The 21125-nt window shown below is 54.4% G+C and overlaps 1 protein-coding gene and 1 long non-coding RNA gene across 2 annotated transcripts in view; both read right to left on the reverse strand.

The window, feature by feature from the left end:
• Positions 1–20692, reverse strand: part of HS1BP3 (HCLS1 binding protein 3) — a 35239-nt gene extending 14547 nt beyond the window's left edge. Inside the window, exons 1-4 of the mRNA XM_060186635.1 lie at positions 20594–20692; positions 11818–11983; positions 6578–6785; positions 4332–4572 (exon numbers count right to left, since the gene is read on the reverse strand). Coding sequence (XP_060042618.1) covers positions 4332–4572; positions 6578–6785; positions 11818–11983; positions 20594–20625 — 647 coding nt within the window. The 5' untranslated portion in view covers positions 20626–20692. The remainder of the gene's footprint in view (positions 1–4331; positions 4573–6577; positions 6786–11817; positions 11984–20593) is intronic.
• Positions 845–3842, reverse strand: LOC132537631 (uncharacterized). The gene is made up of 3 exons (XR_009549094.1): positions 3237–3842; positions 1982–2022; positions 845–1771 (listed from the first exon to the last, which is right to left on the reverse strand). It is a non-coding gene; the product is annotated as an uncharacterized LOC132537631 (long non-coding RNA).
• Positions 20693–21125: the final 433 nt, after the last annotated feature.

Below are 21125 nucleotides of genomic sequence, written 5' to 3' on the forward strand. Positions count from 1 at the left end.
GCTGTTCTCCAAGGCCAGTCCTGAGCTCAAAGCCTTATCCTTAGCAAAATAAAGCCCAACGAGGGCCTGGTGGCTGTCCCAGACTTGTCCTGATATGACTCCACTGCTGGTCCCTCTGGCCAGGTGCCCCCCACCCAGTCCAGGATGGGGGTGGGGGGTGCTGAGACTTGGAAGGGCCTGGCCTAGGCGTCACAGACTACTGGTTCCAGTCCAAGTCACCCCAAGGACCCCAGTGCCTCTCCTCACCATGAACTCTCATCCCAATAATCTGGTCTCTGCCACGACCCCTCTGGGGGCCCATCCTGGGGAGGACAGCCTGAGGGCAGCTGCTGTGTCCTTACCACATGATTCCTTCCTTGCTTCCTTCCTTCCTTCCTTCCTTCTCTCTCTCTCTTTCTTTCTTTCTTTCTTTCTTTCTTTCTTTCTTTCTTTCTTTCCCTTGTGCTGCACTGGGAATATACCTCGTGGGGGGGGGGGCTCTGAGCAACCTCCTGGGCCCAATATTCTATTTTTTATGTTTATTTATTTTCCCTTTTGTTGCCCTTGTTTTTTATTGTTGTTGTTATTGATGACATCCTTGTTAGATAGGACAGGGAGAAATGGAGAGAGGAGGGGAAGACAGAGAGGGGGAGAGAAAGACAGACCGGGATCCTTACACCAGTGCTTGTACTTTGCGCCACGTGCACTTAACCTACTGCGCTACCGCCTGACTCCCCCAATATTCTATTCTTTTGGCCTTCCATCCTTCCTTCCTTCCTTCCTTCCTTCCTCTCTCTCCTCCCCTCTGCCTCCCCCCTCTATCTTTCTTTCCAGAGAAGACACACAGAAAAAGGAGACCCACAGCACTCCTCTATCATCCGTGCAGCCTCCCTGGTGCTGGGAGTCAAACCCCAGGCCTCATGCATGGTGACCATGCACTCCTGTAGGTGAACTATCTCCCGCCCTCTACTCATCTCAAATTCCTTCCTGGGTCAGGACCTGAGACTGGCCCTTCATCTACTGACTGACTTCAGGCGATCTCAGGGGCGTGAGTTCAAGCCAGATGGGCTTCACCTGGGGTCTGTGCGCTGCTCTGGGCAGGCGCTGAGCTCCGTAGTCTAACATTTAGGGTGTGTGAGAGAGAGTGGGAGGGGAGAGAAACAGAGAGAGATTACCAGAGCTTTACTGCTCCAGGATGAGTAGTCAGAGACAAGGAGAGAGAGAGAGAGAGAGAGAGAGAGAGAGGGAGAGACTACAGCACCAACAAAGAATCTAATGCACGGGGGGGCTGGGCTTGAACCTGGATCCCACACACAGCAAAGCAGCGTACTACCCAAGTGAGCTATTTTACCGCTCCTTACACGTATGTCGACTCATTCTAACTACTGCCCCAAACACAAGGCAGCTGTCGTGACCCTAGTTTTCACTGTGGAAAATTAAAAACAAGTAAAAGACGGGGAAGGGTGCATTTCCAGGGGCAGTTGGCTAATACAGGTCAGAGCCAGGATGCGAGGCCAGTCAGTCTGGCTCCTCAGTCCAGGCCTTTGCAGGCCTGTGCCTGCCGTCCCCTGACTCAGCGCCATCTGTTGGTAGGGAGGCAGCTGGCCTGGGGCACCTTCAGTGTGTCTAGTCTGTCAAACGGGGAAATGCCAGCTGTCTGCAGAGAGGGGCCCGGATGAGACACAGCACGCAGCACGCAACGCCCAGTGCACGGCAGGTGCCAGGAGCAGACTGTTGGCTTTGCCTCACTATCCCTCTCTCGCGCACGGGGGGAACCTTCCCTGTGGTGGACCTGGAGATGAGACACTGAGGGAAAGTCTCCCCTGCCATGGACCTGGAGATGAGACACTGAGGTAAAGTCTCCCCTGTGACGGACCTGGAGATGAGACACTGAGGGAAAGTCTCCCCTGTGATGGACCTGGAGATGAGACACTGTGGGAAGGTCTCCCCTGCCATGGACCTGGAGATGAGACACTGAGGGAAAGTCTCCCTTGTGATGGACCTGGAGATAAGACATGGGGGAGAGTCTCCCCTGAGATGGACCTGGAGATGAGACACTGAGGGAAAGTCTCCCCTGCCATGGACCTGGAGATGACACTGAGGGAAAGTCTCCCCTGCCATGGACCTGGAGATGAGACACTGAGGGAAAGTCTCCCCTGCCATGGACCTGGAGATGAGACACTGAGGGAAAGTCTCCCCTGCCATGGACCTGGAGATGAGACACTGAGGGAAAGTCTCCCCTGTGATGGACCTGGAGATGAGACACTGAGGGAAAGTCTCCCCTGCCATGGACCTGGAGATGAGACACTGAGGGAAAGTCTCCCCTGCCATGGACCTGGAGATGAGACACTGAGGGAAAGTCTCCCCTGTGATGGACCTGGAGATGAGACACTGAGGGAAAGTCTCCCCTGTGGTGGACCTGGAGATGAGACACTGAGGGAAAGTCTCCCCTGCCATGGACCTGGAGATGACACTGAGGGAAAGTCTCCCCTGCTATGGACCTGGAGATGAGACACTGAGGGAAAGTCTCCCCTGCCATGGACCTGGAGATGAGACACTGAGGGAAAGTCTCCCCTGCCATGGACCTGGAGATGAGACACTGAGGGAAAGTCTCCCCTGCCATGGACCTGGAGATGAGACACTGAGGGAAAGTCTCCCCTGCCATGGACCTGGAGATGAGACACTGAGGGAATGTCTTCCATGCTGTGGACCTGGAGATGAGACACTGAGGGAAAGTCTCCCCTGTGATGGACCTGGAGATGAGACACTGAGGGAAAGTCTCCCTTGTGATGGACCTGGAGATGAGACACTGAGGGAAAGTCTCCCCTGCCATGGACCTGGAGATGAGACACTGAGGTAAAGTCTCCCCTGTGATGGACCTGGAGATGAGACACTGAGGGAAAGTCTCCCTTGTGATGGACCTGGAGATGAGACACTGGGGGAATGTCTTCCATGCTGTGGACCTGGAGATGAGACGCTGAGGGAAAGTCTCCCCTGTGATGGACCTGGAGATGAGACACTGAGGGAAAGTCTCCCTTGTGATGGACCTGGAGATGAGACACTGAGGGAATGTCTTCCATGCTGTGGACCTGGAGATGAGACACTGAGGGAAAGTCTCCCTTGTGATGGGCCTGGAGATGAGACACTGAGGGAATGTCTTCCATGCTGTGGACCTGGAGATGAGACACTGAGGGAAAGTCTCCCCTGTGATGGACCTAGAGATGAGACACTGAAGGAAGGTCTCCCCTGTGATGCACCTGGAGATGAGAGACAGCTCCACTACCCTGGTTGGGGCTGACAAGGTCTGGCTCTTGATGCACAGATTGAAATGCTGAAAAAGCCCCTTTTTCTTTAAACTGGAAGTCATTCTGCTCTCTCCCCACTCCTGTTTTTCTGGCCTCCTTTGCAGAAACTAAATCACTGCCCTGCATTGACCAGATGACAGGTTCTGGTATTTGGGGGGGAGGAGGGAGCTCAATGTGTGTGTAATTGAATTTTGTCTTTCCTCTTGCTAATCTCTCTCGAGCCAATTGAATTATTTCCCAGCCCTCTGGCCCTGGAGCAGAAGAGAAAGATTAGCTTCTTCTCCAAAGGTCAGGTGGGCCAAGAGGAAGCAGGGAGGGCACCCCAGAGGAGGTATCTGCCTGCTTCCCCTGCAGGAAGGTTGGGAGGAAGTCCTGCCCAAACCCCCTGGCCTGTGCCCTGTATCTCCAGATCCTAGCAGGGGTGCACCATGCAGCATGTGTGTGTTTGGGGGGGGGGGATGAGATAGGACAGAGACAAGGTGTCACCCACAGGGAGCCAGTCCCACAGCTGGAGCACCTCTTTCCCAGAGAGCAACTAGCTGTGCACAGGTGTGTGTGTGTGTGTGTGTGTGTGTGTGTGTGTGTGTGTGTGCGCGCGCGCGCTTGTGCCTGTAAAAAGGATGCCACCACTCTGGGCACCTCAGGGCTCACTCCTTTTGCGTCAGACCTTGTGTGGAACGTGGGACCCAGGGAGCTCAGCCACTGCCCCAGTCACAGGCTGGCCGGGAGAGGCTGGGCAGGGAGCTTCCTGGGCCTGATGGGGGGGTCTAGGCAGTTTGGGCTTCTGCGTTCTTGGTGGGGGATGGGGGGGCAGGCTGGGCATTCCTGGCAGGCCAGGGGACACCCAGTGACGCGAGAAGAGGTGGTCCTAGACCACGACCAGTCCCACCCACGTGGGCAGGGTCACAGAGTCAGTGCCCCCAGTTCACGAGGCCACATGGGATAATAACCCGGGGGGGTTGTTCTCAGATGCGACCCAGGCAGAGCTGCTGCCAGAGAGGTTGGGACAAGCCAGAGGGGGCCCCTTCCCATAATGGGGAGACCTACCGCATGATGCCCAGGGGGTCCAAGGCCTCCTCTTCTTCCTCTTCTTCCTCCTCATCCTCCCGCTCCTGGGGTTTCCCTACACCCTGGCCCTGCAGGCCTGGGGAGAGAAGATCATCTCTCACCACTCGGCCCTGTTGCTCAAAGAAGTCAAAAGCGTCTCCGTCGTCCCCCGACTGGCCGTCAGCATCCAGGACTGAGAAGTTTCTGCTGGTGAGATCCGGGGGCCCTGAGGACCTGGTACCTGAGGGGAGACAGGAGGGAGTGGTCTGCCAAAGCCAGAAGACCCAGGACTTCCTGGGTGCTCTGGGTGCCTGAGGGCTGGGAAAGAAGGCGCAAGCAGGAGCTCCCAGGCTGTGACTCTGCGGGCCGACGGTCGCCCAGGAAGCCTGGAGCAAGGCGGAGGCAGCAACTGCCAACCCCCTGCAGCCCAGGGCCCATGGGGGAACCCCGAGACGCGCCCTACATCGGAGCATGTGAGAGCAGGCGTCCACAGAGGGAGGCCAACTCTGATCAGAATGTGAGTGCAAAGTGAACTAAGTGAGAAACAGAAGGATGAACATGGGATGATCTCCCTCTCAGGCAGAAGTTGAAAAACAAGATCAGAAGAGAAAACACAAGTAGAACCTGAACTGGAATTGGTGTATTGCACCAAAGTCAAAGACTCTGGGGTGGGTGGGGGGGAGAATACAGGTCCAAGAAGGATGACAGAGGACCTAGTGGGGGTTGTGTTGTTATATGGAAAACTGGGAAATGTGATGCATGTACAAACTATCGTATTTACTGTCAAATGTAAAACATTAATTTCCCAATAAAGAAATTAAAAAAAAATAAAAGGACATGAAGGCAGGAGCACAGAGAAAATGGCATATGTATATATCATCCACTCATATCCCAGTTCGAGCCTCCCAGCTCCCCACCTGCAGGGGAGTCGCTTCACAGGCTGGAGGAGGGGGGGTTGTCATGAGAAACGATGTAGAAATCTGGGTTCTGGAACCTTCTCTACTGTGTCTTCCATACACTCATTAGTTTTGCTCTAACTCCCAACTTCACACCTAAAACTAACAAACACACACACATACTCCTTCTCTCTCTCTCTCTCTCTCAATCTATTTGCTGTTGATTTTCTTTGGAAAAATCCCCATCTGTCTTGTAAAACCAAGAGGCCCACAGGAGTCAGAAAAACATGTGTTTCGGGATGGGCCAGACGACAGTTCATCATGTGGGGCACCTGCCTGGGTACACAGACACACAGACACACACACAAAGACACACACAGACAGACACACACAGATACACAGACATACAGACACACACAGACACACAGACACAGACACACACAGACACACAGACACATAGACATACACACACACACACAGACATACACACATACAGATACACACACACACACACACACACACAGCCCAGGGTTGAGCCCTGGCACCACATGGGGTGCACCCCACCACAAGGGGAAGCTCTAGTACTGTAACCTCTCTCCCTCCCTCCCTGTCTGTCTGTCTATATCTGAATGAAAAAGTTGTCCTGGGGCGGTGAAACTGGGTATGCATGAGGTGTAACCACAAAAAAGAAAAGAAAAGAAAGGAAGGAAGAAAGAATAAAAGAAAAAAGATTTAAACAGAGAACGCTAGAGTTGGAGAGCAGCTCTATGGATCCATCAATGGGAACGCCCCCTCCCCACAGGTATGCTAGCACCCTAGGCCATCTGTGCAAGGCCAGGACCCATGGGTGCTCTGAGTCAGGCGAAACCTTGGCCCCGTCCTGAGCACCCACCTGCACCAGCTCAGCCAAGCCTCACACCCACCGGACAGCAGGGTGCTGGGTGCTGGGTCCCTGCAGGCTGTGTCTCCCTGGGGTCAGGGCACCAGCCTGGCTATGGGACAAGCTCGCTCCAGGGGTCTGACTGGTGAAGGGTGGGGGATGGAGGGGCGGGGGGGGGGAGTGCACTGGAGGGATGAGAGGGGTCAACATGGAGAAAGGCCCTGGAATGAGCCCGCCCTGCAGTCATGTGGTCATCCCTCGAGGGCCGGACCCTAGACTCTCTCTGCCCACCTGCCTCATCCAAGGATGGGATGGGCACAGCCCTCTTGTGCCCAGCAGCCTGGCAGAAGCTTCCGGACTGCAGTGGGCAGCTGTGGACCCACTGGCACCAGGAGGAGCAGAGGAGCCCAGCTGGGGGCAGGGAGGCCCTGTGGTGACGGGGGCAGAGAGGGGTGCAGAGGCTGAGCTACCTAAGAATTCCAGCAGCTCCGTGCTGCCCGCCAGCTCGGGGTCCTTGGAGACCGAACACAGGATCTCGCTGAACACCAGCCTGCGCTCCCGGATGTCAGACTCCCCAACAAACAGCACCTTCCTGGGGAGCGGGGGCAGGCTGGCCGCGGGGTAGCGGCTGCTAAGCTTCTGGTACAAATCCTCAATCTCGCTGTACTTTTTGGAGACCTGGAATGAGAGGAGAAGTGGTGTCCTTTGAAAGGAGGAAGGGGAGGAGGAAGGGGAGGAGGAGGAGGAGGTGCTTTCTGGTTTTTGTTCATTAATCATTGTGTCCTGCTTTCCATCTTACTGCCTTTCAGCCATTAAGTTGCAGATGCTACTAGGGTTCCATCCTGACTTCCCTGGACAGACAACCCCACCAATGTGTCCTGAAGCCCCACATCCCCAGAGCCCTGCCCCACTAGGGAAAGAGAGAGACAGGCTGGGAGTATGGATCCACCTGCTAACGCCCATGTTCAGCGAGGAAGCAATTACAGAAGTCAGACCTTCCACCTTCTGCATCCCACAATGACCCTGGGTCCATACTCCCAGAGGGATAGAGAATGGGAAAGCTACCAGGGGAGGGGACGGGACACGGAGATCTGGTGATGGGAATTGTGTGGAGTTGTACCCCTCTTATCCTATGGCCTTGTCAATATTTCCGTTTTATAATTTTTTTTAAAAAAATGCTCTGGTTTATATTTCCAGAGAGGAAGAAAGGTTAGGAGAAGATGACCAGAGGGCTCTGAACTTAAACTCCATCGGGACCCGGAGAGAGAAGAGGAAAAAGGGAAGGACATATCTCTCAGTCTGTATCTGTGATCTTGGGAGAACTACTGCAGTTTCCAGCACAGGGGACGGGGGACACAGCACTCTGGTGGTGGGTGCTGCATCTCATAATTTTATAAATCAGTATTCAATCACTAATAAGACAGAAAGAAGGAAGGAAGCCGTGGCTGCCGCCTCCAGGCTGGGGCTTCAGGGGATCAGTGGGCTGACCCCCAGTCCCCAGGCTGAAAGGCTGTGGGGCCACTTCCTGCACCAGGAAGGGGGAGCAGCTGGCTGCCGCCCCTGTGGTTCCAAGCAGGTCTCATTCTGGAGGACTCCCCTGCAGTGAGTACAGGCTAGCTGGGATCGGAGCGCCCTCTGCTGGCCCGACCATTCCATGCAGGCACAGCCCGCAGACCACCTGCGCTGGGGTTCTCAGAGCCTCAGGTCTGAGGGTCCTGACACTGTTGGTCTCCCAGGCACAGGAGTTTAAAGCTGGGCTTCCAGCTCCACTCAGGACCCACATTTCACAAATCCCCTAAAGCAAAGACTTCTCAGGGAGCTTCCTGTACAGCCAACAGTGAGGCCTAAGAAATCTTTTCATCTTTGATGTATTTACTAAAGACAGAGAAAAAAGGAGGAGAGGCAGAGAGGGAGAGAAGGAGAGAGGATAGACACCTGAAGCACTGCTTGAGAAGCTTCCCCTGCAGGTGTGGACTGGAGACTTGAACCTGGGTCCTTGCGCACGGTGACACGTGTGCTCAGTCGTGTGCAGGGCTGCTCTGTGCCCTGGGAATCCTGTCAATCTGTTGTCTCCAGTCATCAGACAGTGCTGCCGTCCTGTGTCTCTGTGACATCAGCACGTGTCCCTGCTCTGTGAGCGCACGCCACATGGCCACCCTTCCCACGCTGGCTCTGTGGTAGCAACACACTGTTTTCAACACGGAGGACACATGTCCCTTTAATGTGGGTCTGCTTCTAAATCCCCTTCTGTGTCATTGGTTTAATCCCCCCTGCTTAACACTCTATTCTACTTACATAACCACTGTTAACTAAGCACCGCCCTGCCTCCAGGGCACTGGTTTAATCCTCACTGTTTTACACGCTTTTCCCTTCTCTCCACCCCCTATCCTACTGTACATCCTCTTCAGACCTGACACTTCCGCCTCAGGATATATAAGGACAAGATTGTGATTAGAGATAGCTTAGATTGCACTGTGTTCCACATGAATAAAGACTGAACTGTGTCCCACTCAGCCATGAGTCCCTGGTCGTCTCTCTCTCCCGCCCACGAAGCTAGTCCGGCATAATGGTGCCCTGAACAGGGACTGGCACCTTTATAGAGAATCGCAAATGCAGGCTCATCTAGTTAAGCTAGATCCTAACATTGCAAAGAGATCTCAGGCTCTTGTCTGCACCCCCAAGATCTCATGGGAAGCAAGTGGGTTCCCCTCTGTCCTCAGAGATGGTCTGAGCCACTGGCCAGAGAGCAAACCAGTCCCAGGATGCTTACTGTCACGTCACCACAGCCTGGTTCTCAGCGAAGTGTGAGAAGCAACTGAGATGCCCGAGAGGGGTGGCTGCCTGGGGGTGGGAGCAAGGCTGGGGGTGGGGAGACCTCTGCAGGCAGAGTGTAAACATGCATGCCTGAGGCTCCTGGTTCCAGCCCTGGTGCTTGAAGTACCAGAGTGGTGCTCTAATGCCCGGCTAGCTTCACGGGCGGGAGAGAGACGACCAGGAACTCATGGCTGAGTGGGAACGCAATGGAATGCTTTTATTGATCTGTCTTTATGTCTTCTGAGGAGGAAGTGGCAGGCCGGAAAAAGGAACTGGGTAGGAGAGTGGACAGAGAGAAGGAAAAGAGGGTGAATTCCATCTACCCAGTGGGGATTAAACCAGTGCCCTGCAGGCAGGGCGGGTGTCAGGTAAAGCTGTGATTATGTAAATAGACCACAGCATCAAGCAGTGCAAGGGAACCTGGCATGATGACCAATACGGATAGAAAGAGAAGGGGTCTTAGAAGCAGAATTAGCCAAAGGAGAATTGATGACCTACACTCTAATATTTCCTCTCTCTCTCCCTCTCTCTCTCTCTCATCTCATCTCACATGAAATTGAAAGAAATCAATATTTTAAAATATATATATTTATTTTAATGGAGCTAGAGGTAATGCACCTGGTTAAGCACACCTGTCACCATGCTCAAGGGCTCGGGTTCAAGTCCCCCATCCCCCCTGCAGGGGGGAAGCTTCAGGAGTAGTGAGGAGTGCTGCAGGTGTGTTTCTCTTTCTCTCTCCTTTTCTCCCTGCCCCTCCCCTTCTCAATTTCTGTCCTAAGGAAGACAGAAAGAAAAGGGGCCACCGGATTCATCATGCAGGCAGTCACCAAGCTCCTGACGTAATCCGGGCGGCAATGAATATAAGATCTATACTAACTTATCACATGCGAGAAAGAGGAAGCCAGCAGGCAGAGCACTCGTCCCGTGAATGTGGGCCTGGGGTGGAACCTGGAGCCTCGGGCATGCAAGCCCACTGCTCTACCAGTTGTGTCATTCCCTCGTTCACACAGAAGACATCTGAAACAAACAACAACAACAGAAGGGAGGCTGGTTCCGGCACACCTGACTGAGTGCACACAGAACCATGTGCAAAAACCCGGGTTCGAGCCTCCGCTCCCCACCTGCAGTGGGTCGGCTTCATGAGCAGTGAAGTGAGTCTGCAGGTGTGTCTTTTTCTCCCTCTTTCTATCTCCCCACCCTCTTTCAGCTTCTCTCTGTCCTATCTAATAAAATAAAATAAAACAAAGGGAAAAAAATGGGCCATGGGGAGTGGTGGATTTGCCAGCACCAAGCCCCAGTGATAACCCTGGAGACAAAAAATAAATACATACATACATATAAAAATAAATACAATAAACATTTTTTAAAAAGAGGAAGAAAGGAAAGAAGGAAGGGAGGGAGATGTATGTTATCAGATTGGTTTTTTTCTGTTCTTTGGAACCAGTACCTCATGCGTGTGTGATTTATTCACCACGCCCAGACACTGTTTTTCATTCAGAGAGTGAGAGGCAGAGACAGAGAGGAGAGACACCAGAGCACAGGGGTCTCCCCCTGTGCCGTGGCTCCTCCCTTACGGCACCGGGGCTTGAACCTGGGCCCTTAATGCGGGAAGGCATGCGCCCCACCCAGACAGCTCTCTCTCTCTGGGCCCTGATTTTTATCCTGGAGTTTGAGGCCTCTGCTACCGGGTCTGAGCTGAGCCGCTGGTTTGGCCTCCTGCACACTGCGGCCTGGCCCGGGGCTTCTGTCTGCTGCTCTCCCTCCCTAAGGATCCCTGCTCACAGGGCCAGCCTGGGCGGAAGCAGACCACACAAAATGTGCGGGCTCTGATCTTGGCCCTTCAGGAAACTCCTCCTCGCTGAGCTCCTCTGACTCCCTTTGTGGCCCCTGCTGGCCCCCCATCCTCCTCCCATGGTCATTTTTTCCCCTTTAGTCTCTTCAGCCCCTCCACCCACTCTGTCTCTGGGCAGCCCTGCCCACTCCCATCCTTTCAACATCACCTCCAGCCTCCCGGGCTGGGGAGCCTGGCTCCACTCCTGCCTGCTGTGCCCCTGGGGGCCATGACCACTCCTCAATGACCTCTTGGCCTTGCTTGCTCTGCCTCCCTCTTTCTTTCAGCGGGTGCCAACAATCAAGGACATGCCGGGGACACTTACAAGCCTGTCCATGGGCACCCTAGACTCGCCCCCCCACCCCCCGCTCACCCCAATCTGATGGTCTGAGGCTGGGCTTCCCCACCTCCTCTCTTCCCTGGGGCAGATCGGCGAGGCAAACGGGACCATGCCACAACCCGGCTTAAAGCTCCTCTTAGAGGGAGAGGCTGGGGGGTGGCTCAGTGGTAACGCACATGCCGACTGTGCGTGAGGTCCAAGGTCCGAGCCCCGCCATCCTCCCCCCCCCCCCCAACCCAGAGCAACAGAAACAAAAAATAAATCCATTAAAAAATAATAATAAGGGGCCAAGTGGCAGCACACCTGGTAGAGCCCACATGTTACCAGGCACAAGGACCTGGGTTCAAGCCCCCGGTCCCTACCTGCAGGGGGTAGTTTCATGAGCGGTGAAGCAGTGCTGTAGGTGTCTTTCTCTCTCCCTATCTCTCACCTTTCCAGCTCAACTTCTGTCTCTATCAGAAAGAGAAAGAAAAACAAGGAAAGCTAGGCAGTGACTTAGGGACAGAGCTTCCTTGCTGGGATAGGGCAGAGCCCTGGGCTACACCCAAAAGGCTCCAGGGCTCCCACACTCTGCCTGCACCTGTCTCTGTACAAGCCTCTTCCCCAGGGGCTGTGTTCTTGTCCCGGATGGGTCCCAGCACCCACCACCCGGCCTCCTCTGGCCCCACCCACCCGTGGCTTGTGCAGCCCAGAACCCAGGGCCCCGGGCAGAACAGCCCGCTCACCAAGAACTGGACGACGTCCTCGGGCCTGTGCTTAGCCGACTTGAAGGCCGCCAGCTGGGTTACCACCAGGATCTGATACTCCACGTGGCCCGACATCATCTTACCACGCACCTCCTGGTGCTGGGGCACCGACAGGTCCAGCCCTGTGTGTGCATTCTGCACTCGCCTACGGGTGGGGGGAGGGGCGAGGGCTCAGGTGGGGGTGGCAGGGCGGCCTCCCTCCACGAGGCGTGACACCTGGTGGCCCTGTTCAGGCCAGGCCGGTGCCTGGTTCTGGGCCAGGAATGGAAGCCCACCTAAGGCCCCATGTTACCCGAGCCTATCCCACCAACACTTTGTCCAACAGGAAGGGCCAGGTACTGGCTGGCCCGAGAGCGGCCCCTCTGTGTGCCGGTGGAACGCTGGGCCTCGGGCGGGGGCAGTCAGAGTCACACTGTGTCTGCCCTGAGGCCCTGGCCACCCAATGGCCTTCCTCTAGCTTCTCACACCCCACTCCTTCCAGACTGTTCCATGGGACACGTGGCCCCCTTTCTCTTTACCCAGTGAGCGTGCTTGGCCTTAGACATGAGTAGACTTTGCTGCCTGGGTGGTTGCATGTGGGTGCTTACACTATGTACGTACACACAGGTGTCACTGTCAGAAGTGCAGGAGAGGGCTGGGGAGACAGCACAGCAGTGATGGAAAAAGAAAAAAAAAAAAGACTCTCCTGCCTGAGGCTCTGAGGTCCCAGGTTCAATCCCCAGCACCACCATCAGGCAGAGCTGAGCAAGGCTCTGGTCTCTCTCTTCCTCTGTATCTCTTTTCTTTACCTCAGGCTGTGTTCCTGGAACTATGTTCCTGGGACTTTGTCTAAATCTGCTAAAAGACAGGAAAACAGCTGCAGAAAGAAAACCACCTGCCCACCATTTCAGGGGGTCAGAAGTGGTCTAGGGGTTCACTTCCCAGTGGCCCCCAGAGTCCAGGCTGCCTCTTCTGGGGATGACACAGAAGACAGGGGTTAGAATAGCTGTGAAAAAATATCAGGGGCAGGGGTGGAAAAGCAGGGACAGGAGCTGAGCTAGAGGAGAGGGGTCTGTGAGCAGAGGACAGATGGGGGGCTGAAGGGAACCCAGCCTCCTGGTTCACCAACACCTCCTAGTGGCAAGATGGCTCCCTCTTTCTCTTTTTAAAGATTTTATTGGGGCTGGGTGGTGGCGCACCTAGTTGAGCGCACATGTTACAATGCACAAGGACCCAAGTTCGAGCCCCCAGTCCCCAACTGCAGGGGAGAAGCTCTGCAAGTGGTGAAGCAGTGTGGCAGGTGTCTCTCTGTCTCCCCCTTTCCCTCTCAATTTCTGGCTGTGTCTATCCCATCAATAAATGACAATAATAAAAGAAGATTTTATTTATTGCATATGACAGAGAGAAGCCAGAGCGCCAGCAGACTGAAACTAGAGTCTCGGGTGTGGCTGTCCCATGCTCCACCAGCTGAGCCGGGCCCCAAGCTGGCCCTCTCTGTACAGCACATCAGACAGTGGCCACGCCAGCCCCTGAAAGCTGTGAGCCCAGCGCCCAGCAGTGTCCTCTGCTGGTACCCCTGACTCAACTCCCACCCTTTCTCCAGAACCCTCCAGCTCCCTGTGCCCACTGTGCCACCCTACCCCCCATCAAAGCTGAATTTCACAGCCACCACCTTCCAGAGGCAGCACTGCCTGGGCCTGACAACCTCTCGCTGAACCCTTGTCTCCCTAAACACCCCCACACACCCTGGCTCTAGAAAAAAAAAAAAGGCTCTCCAAGTGTTGGGACTAGGTGTAAGCTTGATAGAGCTTAGGGAGAACTCCCCCCATTCTTGGATGGAGGTCTGAGAAGATACCCTCTTGGTGAGTCTCTCTCAACCGAGGTGAGCAAAAAGGGGGAAACTCAGACTTAGTTCTTTCCTTCTTGACTCTCAGAAACCCCAATACTTCCCTCCATTAACTGCAGGCCACATGGCCTCCTACTTTAAGATTCACTTACTCAAAGTCACCTTCTGATCACAGAGAACACACCTTATCACACACTCCTAGCAGTGCCCCTTGATGTACTCAATTTGCATCAAACCTTGCTCACCTTCTATTTTGCCTTAACTGGTTCAACCCCTCTCCTCCCCTCAAACGCCTTTGGGTAATTAAATGCCTGCATCAGGAGACTAATTATCTTGACCTTCATGTATCTGCATCAATTCTTGTCATAGCAGCCCCCTACCATAGGGGCAAGCCGACCTTTAAGAAACCTGTAATTTCTGACATATTTCAATAAAAATTCCCTTTGTTTGGTTTTCTATTTAACTCATGTCCATCTGCTAATAAGCAAGATCTGAGCACGCTGCAGCTCTCCCAGGTGTCTTTACTCTAGAAAGAACCGGTCCATTACCTTTCCCCTGGAGATGACCCCGCCAGAGACCCCGACATCCAAGATGTGGTCCCTGCATCAGCGTCACCTGAGAACTTTCTAGAAAGGCAAATTCGGACACTGGATGAGAAGCCCTGGGGACTTTCAACAAGGCCTCCAAGTGATGTAGCGCCAGAGCTGAGCCTAACCCCTCCCTGTCAGCTGGACCCGTGATCTTCCTTGATGTCCGTCACAAAGCAGGATTCACACAAATAGATGGCCGCCCGGAGACTCGTGTCTGGGGGACGGAGGTGGTGCACCCGGCTAAGTGCACAGAGTACAAAGTGCAAGGACCCAGGTTCGAGCCCCCGGCTCCCCACCTGCAAGGGGAGACACTTCACAAGCGGTGAAGCAGGTCTGCAGGTGTCTTTCTCTCTCCCTCTCTGTCTCTCCCTACCCTCTCTCAATTTCTCTCTGTCCTACCCAATAAAATTGGAAAAACTGGATGCCAGGAGCAGTGGATTAGTAGTGCTGGCACTGAGCCTCAGCAATAACCCTGGAGGCAAGAAAGAAAGAAAGAAAGAAAGAAAGAAAGAAAGAAAGAAAGAAAGAAAGAAAGAAAGAGAGAAAGAAAGAAAGAGAAAGAAAGAAAGGAAGGAAGGAGGAAGATTCAAGTCTGGAACTTTAACTTACACGTGTACTATCATTTAGGAAGACAGCAAGCGGTGTAGATCTGCTCCCTGGGTCTCTCTCTTTTATTAGTTACAAGTGACGTCAAAGGAATTCCACAGTGGCTTCAATTAGCCAGGAGTATTGTGGGATGGTTTAAAAGAACAAATGGGGTGTAAGGGGAGCAAATGAGCACAAGGAAAGCTGCACAGGACAGCGCTTGAAGCTTCTTTTAACTGAAATTCTTTGCAAGGTCTTCTTAACCAGCACCTCAAACCTGCTCAGCGGGTTTCCGGCTGCAAAGCCAGTGGGTTCAGTGCCCCTTCCTTCACATCAGGGATCAAATGGGGCTGGGCCTGGAGCTCTGCCCCACTGACACCGAGCAGTGTTCAAGAAGTGGTAGTGCAGCGGGTTAAACTAAGGACCAGTGTAAGGATCCCGGTTCGAGCCCCCAGCTCCCCACCTTCACAAGTGGTGAAGCAGGTCTGCAGGTGTCTGTCTTTCTCTCCCCCTCTGTCTTCCCCTCCTCTCTCCTTTTCTCTCTGTCCTATCCAGCAATGATGACATCAACAATAATAACTACAACAATAAAACAACAAGGGCAACAAAAGGGAATAAATATTTTTAAAAAGAAAATTAAAAAAAATAAAATAAAAGAAGAAGTTACACTTCTCTGCCAGGCTCTGCATAATAATTAGACCACGGGCTACATTAGCTTGTGGCAACTGCAAATCTGTCAAATACAAGCCAAGCATGCTGGGATACCTTCCCTGGCCCTGGCCCACCCCTCCACACCTCAAAAAAAAAAGTTATTTCTATGTGAGAGCTCTACTCAGCCTTGGCTGTTGGCTTACAGTGATGCCAAGGACTGAACTTGGGGTCTCTAGGGCCTCAGGCATGCAAGGTCTGTTGCTCTTACCCTCTGAGCTATGTCCCCAGCAGCTCCAGGCCAATTTTTTTTCAGAGAAACCCAGATAACTAAATCTTTCAGGCTTTGTAGATGTTTGGGTCTTGGTAACAACTACTGAGCTCGCCTTTGCAGTCCCAGCAAACTGATCTATGGGCAGGACAGCAGCTTCATTCACACGGGGTGGGGGCGGGACTTGACCCACAGGCAGTCTGCCCCCTGCACCCACACCCTGTGTCTCACAGGGCCAAGTGCACCCAGGTGGCCTGGGGGCGAGGCGGGGCGGAATTCTGACAAGGTCTCCGCAGGTCCAGATGGGCCTGAGTGTCTCCCCAGCTTCAGTCACCCGTCCACATCTCCGCTCCCTCCCTCCTTCCTCCTTCAGCTCCGCCAAAGAGTCTGCTTCCCCTCCTAGGTGAGCAGGAGCCCTTGCCAACCAGTCCTGGGTTCCAACAGCTGACTGAAAAGCTCATTCCCAGAACTCAGGACTTCTGCCTTGCTACTGCAAAAGCCAGCTCCCCCTTCTCACCTACCTAGCTGGCAACTGAGGCTCTCTTCCTTGAACAGAGCCTTCAACGCACGCCCCAACCCCATTCTTCTCTGTCCTCCCTGGTGACTGTGGCTCAGCCTCTGGGTGGTCCCCAGTTTCCCCAGAGCCCCTTCTTTAGGCTTCTTAGTTCCCTAGGTTTTCAACAGCACCGAGGGCCTGTGCTGCCCAGATGCCTCTCTCAAGTCCAGGTCAGCTGCTCTTCCCCGTTGTCCACTTGGCATCACCCCTGTTCCATGAAACTGGCATGGCTGGACAGACGCTGGGCCCCCACCTTCTCCCAACCTGCCTGGGTCACAGTCTGCACCCCACAACTCTAGCCACCAAGGACAGAAGCTTTGCAAGAGGCCTGACTCTTTCTTGTTCTCAGATTTAGCAGAATCCCAGAGATCAGCCTCCCCAGAACACACAGGATTCCCCCCCAAACCCCTGGACCACCCATCCAACCACACGCCCTCAGCTATCTCATGGTCTCTTGCAGAAGCCCCCAAATGTCTCCTGGCCTCTGTCACACCACAGCCCCAGGGCCTCTGTGACAGCTGGGGCATGTCCCATCATGCTCAGCAAGAAACCCAACGGCCTGCCTGTTCTGTCCTGTCCCCCGGACTCCATTCCAGCCACTCTCTTTGCTGGGCACCAAGCACTGTCCCCGGGACACTTGTTCCCCGTCCTCACTGCCTGCTACACTTTCTCCTTTTCCTTCCATTTTGGTGTTGGCTGTGCTGTTGCTGGGTCTTCACTGCTCTGGCCTGACTTCTTCTTCTTATTATTATTATTTTATATTTATTTATTTTCCCTTTAGTTGCCCTTTTTTATTGTTGTTGTAGTTACTATTATTGTTGTTATTGATGTTGTCATTGTCAGATAGGACAGAGAGAAATGGAGAGAGGAAGGGAAGACAGAGAGGAGGAGAGAAAGATAGACACCTGCAGACCTGCTTGACCACCTGTGAAGCGACTCCCCTGCAGGTGGGGAGCGGGAGGGGGGGAGGGGGGGGCTTGAGCCAGGATCCTTCCGCCTGTCCTTGCACTCTGTGCCACCTGCCCTTAACCCCGCTGCACTACCGCCCGATTCCCTCTGGCCTGACTTCTTTAAAGAGAAACAGAGGCCAGGTAGCAGCAAAACGCATTAGCACACATGTGCCCATGTGCAAGGACCCCAGTTCAAACCATCTGCAGGGAGGCAGCTTCCCAAGTGGTGAAACAGGACTGCAGGTGTCTCTCTGCCTCTCTTCCCCCTCTCTCTCTCTCCCCCATGCCTTTCAATGGATCTCTGCCCGGTCAAATAAACAGCAAAGGAAATAAACAGCTTTGGGAAGCAGTGAATTTATTATGTAGGCACTGAGCCCCAGTGATAACCCTGGTAGAAGGAAGAGGAGGAGGAAGAAGAGGAAGAAGAAGTCGAGCAGAAGGAGGAGAGAAAGAAACCGCAGCACCAAAGCTTCCTCCAGCACAGTGGGGCAGCCAGGCAGGATCCAACCTGGGCCGCACACAGCAGAGCAGGCTGACCGTCTCACGGGGCCGTTCTGCTGGCCCCACTCTGGCTCAAGGGATCTTCCTGGTTCTCTCCCTTCCTCTCCCTGCCCCGCCACACCCCAGGAAGACACTCCCAGCGGCCCAGGTAGTGGCACCGTGGGCAGAGGGCCTGGTCTGCAAGGACAGGAGGTCCTGACTTTGATCTCTGGTGTGCCATGTGCCAGAGTCATGCTCTGGTTCTCTCTCTCCCAGATAAATAATACATACATCTTTATTTTTCTAGTTTATTTTTCCCAGAGCACTGCTCAGCTCTGGATTATGGTGGTACAGGGGACTGAACCTGGGACTTTGGACCCTCAGACATGAGAGATTCTTTCTTTCTTTCTTTCTTTTTTCTTTAAAGATTTTATTTATTGATTGATGAGAAAGATAGGAGGAGAGAGAGAAAGAACCAGACATCACTCTGGTACATGTGCTGCCGGGGCTTGAACTCAGGACCTCACGCTTGAGAGTCAAGCGCTTTAGCCAATGTGCCACCTCCCGGACCACTCTTGCTTTCCATCTTAAAGATGTTATTTATTTATTCATGAAGAAGACAGGAGAAGGGAGAGAGAGAATATGAATGAGAGAGAGAGGACACCAGACATCACCCTGGTACATGCGCTGCCAGGAACTGAACTCAGGACCTCAAGCTTTAGAGTCCAATGCTTTATCCACTGCGCCACCTCCCGGACCACTCCTTCCTCCTTTCTCTCTCTTTCTTTCTTTCTATATATTCTTTCAGGCAGGGGTAGATAGCATAACGGTTATGCAAAGAGACTTTCATGCCACAGGCTCCAAAGTCCCAGATTCAATCCCCTGCACCACCATAAACCAGAGTTGAGCAGTGCTCTGGTAAGGGGAAAAATACATTTATATATTTCCTAGTGGGAAAGGTTTCAGACATTAATTTACAGGTGCAAAAACCAGCCACCTGCTTCTAGTCTCTCTGAAAGCCTTCCACACCTGGCAATTGACTAGGAGGCAGTTCTGTACCACAGAAACCTGCCCCTGGAGACACGCCTCCCCTACTTTCCCACAAAACCCAATTTATTTTATTTTAACTTATTATTGGTTAGAGACAGAGAAATTGAAAGGGGAGGCGAGATAAGGAGGGAAAGAGACAGAGAGACACCTGCAGCTCTACCTAACCACTTGTGAAGCCCCCCATGCCCCCCCGCCCCTGGACAGGTGGGGACCAGGAGCTTGAACCTAAGTCCTTGCACACTGTAGTGTGTGCACTTAACCAGCTGCGCCACCGCCTGGCCCCCAGAACCCAAAGTCGGGTGAAGCCTGTATGCCCAGAGCTCTGGCTCTCTGCTCACCTGCCCTGCTCTGTGTCAGCTCTGGCCAGGCAGTTCCTCTTTCACTGTCCAACCTTCTCCTGGTGACTATTTCTTGACTTTTTATCCCAAGAAACTCCCGAGCACCTTTTGCTGCGTGCTGCCTTATACTCTCCTGGATCCCCTGTGAGTCATCAGCCAGGAGCAGGACAAATACATCTGCCTTCCTAGCCCCCCCCCCTCAGCCACTAATAAGGGAAATATAGAGGGAGAGACACACAGAGACCCCTGCAGCTCTGCTCCACCATTCGTGAAGCAAGGTGGAGACTTGGGGCTTGAACCCAGGTCCTGACACATGGTGATGTGTGTGTGTTCCTGCATGTGGGCCACTGCAAGATCTCCTTCATATCTACCTGCCCGTCTCAAACCTCCTTGGGTACAAAAGGAAACTGAGGGGAGTCGGGCGGTGGCGCAGCGGGTTAAGTGCAGGTGGCAACGCGCAAGGACCGGCATAAGGATCCCGGTTCGAGCCCCCGGCTCCCCACCTGCAGGGGAATCGCTTCACAGGCGGTGAAACAGGTCTGCAGGTGTCTGTCTTTCTCTCCCCCTCTCTCTGCCTTCCCCTCCTCTCTCCATTTCTCCCTGTCCTATCCAACAACGACAGCAACAATAATAACTACAATAAAAACAACAACAGCAACAATAAGAAGCAAGGCCAACAAGAGAAAAATAAATCATAATAATAAAAAATTTTTAAGAAGGCACGCCCTTTAAAAAAAAACAAGGGCAACAAAAGGGAAAAAATAAATAGTAAAAAAAAAAAAGATTTTAAAAGGAAAGGAAAGGAAAGGGAAGGAAAACTGAGGTTCAGCGGGAGGGAAGACTCTGCTGTCAAGGAGACCTGGGGGACCCTAACCTCAGTGCATCACAGAAGAACAAGCAAGCTTTGGTACCGGGTGGGGTGGGCTCACAGAACCCCACTTTCACCAGAACCAAGGTCCCAGGGCAGTTGGGACTAGGGTTGAGGGAAGACCCTCGGGGCTGGGGCCAGTCACTCCCGCATGGCACAGACGGCGCGGTGAGTCTGTGGACATAAAGGGTTGTGAGTGGGGGGAGATGGAACCGCTGCAGCCCTTGGCAGCCTTTTCCGGGAAAGTGGGGCGGGGGGCTGTAGCGGGCGGGGAGCTGGAGGCCCCGCTTCTGGAAACCTGCGCCCTCTTCTCGGCCACAATTGTGCATTCTCCCTGCAGGAAGTGGCCTCACGCAGCCCCTCCCAGAGCCTGGGGATCCTCCCCCGCAGCATGTTTCTATGGCGACCTAAGGTCACTGCTCCAGCCCCGCAGCGGCCCCGCACCCGGCCCGTCCGCGCGCGCACAGGCTGCCCCGCAGGACCCGCGGGCGCAGGCCCGTCCCGGGGCGCAGAGCCCAGGGCGCCCTGGAGACCCCGGGGAGGGCGAGGGCGGAGGCAGGGGGCTCCCCGGCCGGGCGCGGGGGTCGGGCTCACCTGGAGGTGACGAGCACCGCGGGGCACTGCATGACCGAGGCTGCCAGGCGGGGCCGCGATCGCGGGGCGGAGGGCGCCCGCGTCCACGTCCCCGCCCCGCCCCGCGCACGCCCCGCCCCGCGCGCCCCCTGGTGGCCGCCCGCTCACCTGCAGGCGGCGCGGGACCTCCCGGGACCCAGGCGGGCGGCTCTGCCCGCTGGCGGCTCTGCAGGGCCCCTGCGCCCCGCATGGCCCCCCATGACCCGCGCAGACCTCTCCGCGCCCCTGGGTGACCGTGCACCCCGTCCTGCATGAACAGCGAGGGGCTCAGCGGGTAGAAGATCCGGTCCCCTGAGCGTGGGGTGGAGAGGGTGGGAAGGGACTTTGCACCCTGCAGGTTCTATGGCGACCTGAACTTACAGCCTCAGCCGGCACCCTGCTCAGGTCAAAGGAGGGGCCCACCTGACTCCAGAAACTGCCCCGCGGCATCGCCTAAAGAGGTGCAAGTCAGGACCAGGCGGGGGCGCACCTGGTTAAGCGCACACATTACTGT

The sequence above is a fragment of the Erinaceus europaeus genome, chromosome 3, assembly GCF_950295315.1.
Source record: "Erinaceus europaeus chromosome 3, mEriEur2.1, whole genome shotgun sequence".
NCBI classification, from domain to species: domain Eukaryota; kingdom Metazoa; phylum Chordata; class Mammalia; order Eulipotyphla; family Erinaceidae; genus Erinaceus; species Erinaceus europaeus.